We start from the raw sequence: 8780 nt of genomic DNA on the forward strand, positions 1-8780 counted from the left end.
TGACCCTACAGGAATGCAGTAAACCCTCTGTCCTTCCCCCCTTATCCAGGAATCCTTTTGTTCTTTAAACTGGAAAAGGGGAGATTTAGATGAGACATTAGGAAGAAATTCTTCCCTGTGAGGGTGGTGAGACCCTGGCCCAGGTTGCCCAGGGAAGCTGTGGCTGCCCCATCCCTGGAAGTGTTGAAGGGCAGGTTGGATGGGGCTTGGAGCAGCCTGGGCTGGTGGGAGGTGTCCCTGCCCATGCAGGGGGGTTGGATGATCTTCAAGTTCCATTCCAACAGAAACCATTCTATGATTCTTCTCCCATGGCTCATGTATCTTCCAGGAGGAAACAACAGCATGTCCAGGCAGAAAGGATAGAGTGAGGGTAGCTCCCAAGCTGAGACATGTTCACCCCTCTAGAAAGAGACAGTGGTCCCTTCACAGCTCACTGTGGCACTCAAGGTGCAGACAAGTCCCAGGGCTGGAAGGAGCCATCTGTTGGCAAAGGTGCAGTTCAGTGCTCACAGTTTCTGTACGAGTCAGAGAGACCTTTGAGCCCTTTTATTTTTCAGCTGAAACTTCACACAGATGTAGACAAACATCTGTATGAGGGACCCTTGAATCACCATGTCAGTGCAGCAGCATCTTATACCTTCTGGCTCTGTCTCTGGTCTCCCTGATTTCACATTCCTCCTGCCAAAGCCAGGAGAGATAGGTCAGGGATAATTTAGACTAAAGGACAGGCACCAGCATATAAAAATGCTGATAAATCCCAGAGGCCTTGCAAATTTTGTCAGGAACAAAATTATTCTGTTGCCATTTCAGCTGGAAAAGGGTATCCTTTATTTGTCACTTGCAAGATTGATGACTTGAAAACAATGCTGAATCCATCAAGGAGCAGGAACTGTCCTGGTGACTGAGCTGCTCAGGCCTGCACTATAAATAACACATATGTGGGCCACATCTTACAATGAGACAATAACCACAGGCATCCAGCTGAGGCCAAGTCTTTGGAGGCAACCCAGCAAGCTGGAGCTCTTTGGCCCCAGCCCACAGCAAACAGTGCTTCAGGCAGTGATGTATCACAGCTTCATCTTGCAGAGTCCCACTAGACAGGCTGCAAGACGTCACTCCAGACCTAACCCATGAAGCCCCTCCTCTCTACCAAGCCACATGAAAAATTTTTGCCCTAGTTTACAGTTCCCAGGAAGCCACGGTGCCCAGAGAGCCTCCAACCTCAGAACCTTTCATATCTTTTTGTTTTCTGGTGGGAGATGAGGCAATGCCTTGATCCAAGGATCTGCAAGGATTGGGCCATCTCATCTGCATGGATCAGATTCCCCATCTGATGGGTCTGGCACACTTTGGTCAGCAAGAAGAGCTCTGGGTTTGCAGCACAATCTCAGTGGTGTTGTCCACAATCTCCTCAGCTCTCTCACACACTGAAGTGATAGGGGACAACACCAGTATCTGGAGAAGCAAAAGAAGGACACAGTAAGAAGACTTAAGGAAGACTTGGTGGGAGTAGAAGGAGTTCAGGGGGAGTGAGCTGTGTAGCCAACATTGCCAACACCAAGCTGTGACCTGACAGGAATGGAAAATATCAGGATGAAATACTGTGGTGTGTGCTGCAGCTGAAGAGGTTCAGGCAAGATCTCTAAGATGAAAGTGATTCAGCTCCTCCAGCCCCAGGAACTTTGTAGGTCCAACACAGGACCCTGACACCCAAAGGTGACCAAGCTTGCTCAGAGTCTGAAGGGGGCAGGAAAGCTGGGAGCAGTTTTTACAAGGGGTTGTAGTGAGAGGACAAGAGGTAATGGCTCAAAACTGGAAGAAGGGAGATTTAGGTAAGACATTAGCAGGAAATTCTATAGTGTGAGGGTGGTGAGACATTGGTACAGTTTGCCCAAGGAAGTTCTGGAAGCCTCATCCCTGGAAGTGTTCAAGACCAGGTTGGATGGGTCTTGGATCAACCTGTTCTAGTGTGAGGGTGTCAATGTCCACATAGAGGGGGTTGGATCTAGATGATCTTTGAGGTCCCTTCCAACCCAAACCATTCTATGATTCTGTGAAAGTCAAGGCTTTGGTGCACAGAGCTGTTCACATTCCTGCCGGTGCATCTCTGCTCTTGTGCCTTCTCATAAAGCCTGTGTCATGCGACATCATATGACTTGGGTTTGCACTGAGATTCCCCACCCTGACCCTGCAGAAAGTGCCTGCTGGGGTGCCCAAGCTGCACATGGGACTGGACCTTGTCCAGACCCTCAGTCTCTAGTCCCTCATTTTTGCTGAGCAAACGGGCAGGGTGAGCACACACTCATGACCACGTTTCCTTTCAGTACGACCATCTGGACGCAGACTGGCTGGGGATGCCCCCCTTGCCCTCCCCTCGCTGCCTCTTTGGCTTGGGAGAGGCAGAAAACTCCATTTTCGTGGTAGGAGGGAAAGAACTGAAAGAGGGAGAGAAGACCTTGGACTCAGTCCTGTGCTATGACCGGCTGTAAGTGTTCCTGTGCGAGTGTGGGATGGGGGTGGGGGGTGTTGGCAGGTGGAGGAGCAGCTGCCATGGAAATTGACTCCAGCCCTCCAGGGACCCAAAAGTTTTTGGAGACAGGGTTAGAATCCTGCATCTAGATGCTGGGACCATTGGGACTGTCTCACGCTGTATCCTGGGGCTCTGAGCTCTCACTCTCCAGCTGCTTCATTTCTTGTAATTGAACCTCCTGGAGATGGAAGCATAATGAGGATATAATGTTATCAGGGACCAAGCTTAGCAGATACTTACAGGAGACCCGTATTGAGGAGCAAAAGGGTTTTTTCCTTCTGCTCTTGCATTGATTGGGGGTTCAGTGACATGAGTCATCCAAGTTGCCCAGGGAAGTTGTGGCTGCCCCATCCCTGGCAGTGTTGAAGGGCAGGTTGGATGGGGCTTGGAGCAACCTGGGCTGGTGGGAGGTGTCCCTGCCCATGCAGGGGGTTGGATCTAGATGATCTTTAAGGTCCCTTCCAACCCAAACCAGTCTATGATCCTATGTTTCACCGTGGCCTCACCAGGAGTGGCTTTGAAAAATAAAGGTTGTTTTGAGAATACTCCAATGTGGCACTGAATGGCCCATCCTGACTGGTGTCAGGCTTAATACCCAGTTATTTATGGACAAGGGGCCCTGACTCATGTTATGTCATGAGCTTCCTTGAAAGGCACCATCCTGTTCTGCTCATAGGAGACAGAAACACCCAGAGACTGCTCCTCTCTGCCCCAAGGAGGTAGAGCAGTAGGCAGGAACAAGATTTGCTCAGTCTATATTTTGATGGGTGTGCTTCATATTCTCTTTTATAGGCAGAGATTTGAAAACATTTGAAACCATTTCATTCTCCCAGAACAGGGCATTTCTCTGCCCCAACAGGTTCAGGGAAAGGATGTGTCTGCCCCTGCTGAGTGCTCAGGGATGCTTTGAAAAGCAGTTTGAAGGTGATAGAGATGTGATCAGCACAGTACTTGTATTTATAGCACCATTTAGGTCAAGATTTTAACTGTAATAAACCTGGATAGGGCAAACTGCTGGACTGTGGGATCAAATAATTGCCCAGGGTGGTTGGGTAATTAGAACATGCTCAGTGCCCAAGCAACACATTTCTTTTAGGTAAAACAAAGTGCAAGGGCTACATCTCCCCACATAAAAACTAGGGATGAGACTAAATTACATGACCAGACAGGTCTTGAGAAATTGGTCAGACCTATTTGGGTACCATTCTGGGGTTTCCAAAGCCTTATAGCTGCATCCTCTACTCAGCTACCCTGGAACTAGCTCAAAGGCTTCCACACAGCCCTGCAAAACATAGATACACCCACCTCTGTGGGTCTTTTCTGAGTGCTGGCCAACCAAAGCACCTCAAATTGGAAAACAATTGCCAAAAAAAAAAATTTGTCCTCAGCATCTTGCAGCCCTAACTCTCATTGGTTTTAATTATCATTGTTTTCCATCACACAGAAATCTCTGTCTCGATTGTGTTCAGCTGGTAAAGCTTATCAAGGAGGTGAGGGTTTGGGAAAGCTAGGGATGTGTATTCACCAACCCAAGAGTAGAGAATGCCATAGAAAATAATTAATATTAGCATAAACATTCTGCATGTTTCATTTTTGCCTTTTTTTTCACACACACACACACACCCCCCCCCCCCCACATGGATGAGTCCTTTCTCATTGAAAACCTCATATTTGTGAGACTGAGTCAGGATCTGTGCTCACTTCCAGGTCTGGAAAGTGCCAGGTACTCTGGGCCTCACCCTGCAAGATACAAATCCTTTTGCTTCTCATCTTTCTCTGCTCTAGGTCCTTCAAGTGGGGTGAGGCTGATTCCCTTCCCTATGCAGTCTATGGCCACGCAGTGGTGTCACACAAGGACCTGGTCTATGTCCTCGGAGGCAAAGGAAGTGACAAGTAAGTCAAAAAGCAAGAGAAACCCATTCCCCAAACTGGTGGGAGTGCAGAGCATGAGTTGGTAGCTGCCCAACCTGGATGCTTTGGGTTAGGGAGGGTTGGATGGGGTGTGGGATGTGGAACCTTCCCTCTTCAGTCACCTCTGGTACTGCAGCCCTTCCCAAGCCCTTAGGGGTCGTACAGGGACATCAGGGAGATGGCACCACAGGAGAGGAAATGCATCATCCCTTTTCCTCACAATAAACTTTGCAGAGACTGGGAGAAGAGCTGAAGAGCAAGAAGCCCCTTCACATTAGGGGTGTCCTGGCTTGGATTTGTTGGGTAGCAGTGTGGTCCTGGCCAAGTCCAGATGGGCATTTGCAAAAGGGGTGAAAAAACTCATCAAAGCTGATGCCCACCCTGCAGGAGATGGGATGAGCAGAAAAGGCCTTTGTTGGGGAGCTTTGCAGCCAGTGCTTTGCAAGGCAGAATGTGAATGTTTGCAGAGCAAACACGTCGTGATCGAGCACAGACAGGTCTTACTCTGAAAGGATGAGGGGCTGAACAGTGTGAGCGTGCATATATCCACACACCTTCCACTGTGTCCTGGGGAACTGGGGTGTTACTGGTGACATTTTGTAGAATCACAGAACGGTTTGGGTTGGAAGGAGCCTTTAAAGGTCATTTAGTCCAACCCCCCTGCAGTGAGAAGGGACATAATCAGATCAGGTTGCTCAGAGCCCCGTCCAACCTGACCTGGAATGTTTCCAGGGAGGGAACATCTACCACCTTTCTGGGCAACCTCTGCCAGTGTTTCACCACCTTCATTGTAAAAAAAAAATCTTCCTAATATCTAGGCTAAATCTCCCTGCTTTTACTTTAAAACCATCACCCCTTCTCCTGTCACAACAGGCCCTGCTAAAATGCTTGTCCTCATATTTCTTATAAGCCCTCTTTAAGCACTGAAGGGCCACAATAAGGTGTCCCTGGAGCCTTCTCTTCTCCAGACTGAACAACCTCAACTCTCTCAGCCTGTCTCCAAAGCTGAGCTGCTCCAGCCCTCAGGTCATGTTCATGGCCTCCTCTGGGCTCACTCCAGCAGCTCCATGTCCTTCTTGTGCTGAGTCAGGTTGGATCAGGAGCACTGAAACACTGTCTGATGGCTGTGTCTGAGCTCCTGAGAAGCAGTTGGCTACATGGACCCGTGTCCAGATGTATGAGCACAATCTCCAGGTTTTAGGCGTCCTGCACATAAAGCAGGAGATGCTATGTTACACACACAGATGATGCCTCCAGGCATGGGCATCTTTGAGTGCACACCCAAGCAAAGGCACTCATGCCAACGTGGAGGAGTAAAATCCTCTCTAAATACCCTACATTCTTCCCAGCAGACATCCCCAAACTCCTGCAGTGCCAAGCTGCTCCTCAGCAGGCCATCAAAGCTCCTTTTCTCTCTCATCTTCCTCTAGGAAGTGCCTGAACAAGATGTGTGTCTACGACCCATCCAAGTTTGAGTGGAAGGAGCTGGCTCCCATGAAAACTGCCCGTTCCTTGTTTGGAGCCACTGTGCACAAGGACAAAATCTACGTAGCAGCTGGTGTGACCGACTCTGGCTTGACCAACACAGTGGAAGTCTATGACATTGCCACTAACAAGTACGTACCTGAGCACACCTTCAGGGCATAGTTACACAAGGAGCAGCTGCAGGTGTACATTCAGCAACTTCCAATCATTCTGGAGTTTGCTTGCAACTCCCAGTAACAGCTCCTCCCATTCTGGACAGCTGAGCATCACCAATGCCACTGGTGTTGGGCTGTGGGTCAACTCAGGTTCACCTTTAAAGCAGTGTCACCAGCTGGTGCAGCCCTTGGCTTCCCTGCAGAGCTGTGGCTTCATCTTGGCAGCTTGACCCAATGCAGCAGACCTTCTGGCTTTGGGTGGGCCTTGCAGCTGCAGTCCCACCACTGGGACCTGCAAGTCCATGCCAGGTGATGCTTCACAGCTCATCTGCTCCATGCAAAACGAAGTCCAACCATGATGATGGAAACAGGTATCACTAGGAACAGTGTGTGAGCCCACCCCATGTAGACCTACACCAGTTAAACTGTCAGTAGTTAATTCACTTGTTGGTTCCTGAGCCAGCTTGAGTGTGGGGGCAGGCGGGGTGCTCTAACGTGTGCCCTGTCTTGACCTGGCAGGTGGGACACGTTCACTGAGTTCCCACAGGAGCGCAGCTCAGTCAGCCTGGTCAGCTTGGCTGGGGTGCTCTACCTGCTCGGGGGCTTCGCCACGGTGGAGACGGAGTCGGGAGAGCTGGTGCCAACGGAGCTGAACGACGTTTGGAGGTGACAATCTTCCCCAGGGCTGTCCCAGGGAGCACGGGAGGGATGTCAGCGAAACCACCGAGGGAACAGAGTATTTCTGTCCTCCTTGATGCCTTCGGTGTGAGGTGGATGTTGTTACCCCAGCACAAGGCTGCAGGGTCTCTGGGTGAGAAGTTCACCCTGTGCTCTGCTGGAAGGCACATTCAGTGATTTCTCCCAACCTCATATAGCAACATTCCAGGGAAAATCTGCTCCGTTAGCTTTGCTGCTGAGTTGACATTTTGCCTGGAGCTGGTTCCAGACCTTTGGTGTGAAGCAGCATCCATGCAGCACATCCTCTCCCAGTGCTCAGGCTGGAAATCAGATAGTCTTACACGGTAGCAGAGAAGTGGGCAGAAAGCACTTTGTGATGGCTGCCCATCTAGCACGTCTGTGGTTCTACAGCACCCTCAGCAGGCACCTGCTGGCCTTTACCATGGATGTTCAGTGTTGGTGCCATCAGCCCATTTCCCAATGGAAAAAAAACAACTTTCCCCTGTGAGTGCTGGTAACAGTTGGACCTGATGATCTTAAAGGTCTTTTCCAACCAAAACGATTCTATGATTCTATGATACCCATGTCTCCTAGCCTGGAGCTGCAACCCAGAGCACACCAGGGCTGGAATCCCCCCTGCAGCTCCCACAGGTATCTTAGAAACATTCACCAACTCCTGCGGCCAAGTAAGGTCTGTGTGACATAACACCACGCACCAGAGCTCCCACCACTATGCAGAACAGCTGAAAGGAGGGAGTGGAGACCCTTACCCCACCTGTCTGTCTCTCCCCAGGTATGATGAAGAGCAGAAGAAGTGGGAAGGTGTCCTGCGGGAGATCCAATACGCCTCGGGCGCCACTTTCCTTCCCGTGCGCCTCAACACTTTGCGCCTAACGAAGATGTAGTGAGGCAGGATTTGTTGGGGTGTTTGGGTTGGGTTTTTTTTTCCATGGGGGTCTGGGGCAAGGAGGGATGGGAGACGGCGTGAGGTCACCAGCACAGAGACAGGCACTGTGTAGGACACTGCATCTGTGATTGGTACCATTTTACTTACTTAAATGGGAAAAGGGGGAACTATCTAGAAGCCCTGTGGGAACCTGAGCTCTCAAGAGAGCTAGAGAAGGGACCTGGAGTCTGCAAGGTGCTGGGGTAGACTGAGAAGCAAGGAGCAATGAGCTGTTCCAGTCTCAGTAGACAGGCCAAAAAGATTCTGTTCTTGTTTCTCTTCTTTTTCCGTTGTTTCCCCTTTCTTCTCACCTGCTGTTGAGCCCTCTTAACCAACAACAGATGCAGAAGGTGGGTCCCAAGGGACTAAGCTGATGTTCCTCAGGAAAGAAGGTCTATAAGGTATTTCCTCACATAAGGTACTTGTAAACACGGTGCTAGAGCCCACCTTGGAGAGAAGGAAGGCTCAAAGTCAAGTGGTAAAGAAGAGACCTGGGGGCCTTGGGTGAGTTCCCAAGTGCTGAGGGTTGTTGGGATGTGACAGTTAGAAGGAAAGAGCATGTGGGCAGCAGAAACACTTTGCAAGTTGCAATGAAAACAGTCTCTTTGCCTCCACCTTGATTCTGGACTGGAGCTGAGGTCTGTGGGCGGGGAAGAGTCATGCAAGTAGTAGGGTAGGAAAGGGGAGGAGATGGGCAGGGTGGCATGTCCATTCATCTCCAGGTTTTTGGGCTCCTCATCTTCCATCAATCACAGATCACAGTGTCCTCACCTGTGGTTGGACAAGTGCTGTTTTTTCTGGGAAAGGTTTTGTATTTAAGCTGTTCCTCTTATTTTTAATGTTACTATTTTATTTTTTTTTAAGAGTATTCTAGTTTGCTAAGTCCATGGAGACCTCAGATGTGTTTGGCTCAAAAAGAGCTTCCAAATGAGGAAAAAAGCTTTTTTTTTTTTTTCTTTTTTAAAGTTATCCATAATGATGTTTTGATAGAAACACAACTGTACTGGCAGCAGGACAAAGATCTGCTAGAAAAAAAAAAAAAAAGGTCACCTGATGCCCACACCATCTGACCAGT

At 49.6% G+C, this 8780-nt stretch overlaps 1 protein-coding gene across 1 annotated transcript in view; it reads left to right on the forward strand.

Annotated features, from left to right (window-relative positions):
* KLHL40 (kelch-like family member 40) overlaps positions 1-7664 on the forward strand; it is a 9635-nt gene extending 1971 nt beyond the window's left edge. The window contains exons 3-7 of the mRNA XM_009994592.1: positions 2325-2485; positions 4316-4423; positions 5872-6057; positions 6601-6747; positions 7553-7664. Coding sequence (XP_009992894.1) covers positions 2325-2485; positions 4316-4423; positions 5872-6057; positions 6601-6747; positions 7553-7664 — 714 coding nt within the window. The remainder of the gene's footprint in view (positions 1-2324; positions 2486-4315; positions 4424-5871; positions 6058-6600; positions 6748-7552) is intronic.
* Positions 7665-8780: the final 1116 nt, after the last annotated feature.

This window comes from Chaetura pelagica, unplaced genomic scaffold (assembly GCF_000747805.2).
Source record: "Chaetura pelagica isolate M959 unplaced genomic scaffold, ChaPel_1.0 scaffold130, whole genome shotgun sequence".
Lineage (NCBI taxonomy): Eukaryota > Metazoa > Chordata > Aves > Apodiformes > Apodidae > Chaetura > Chaetura pelagica.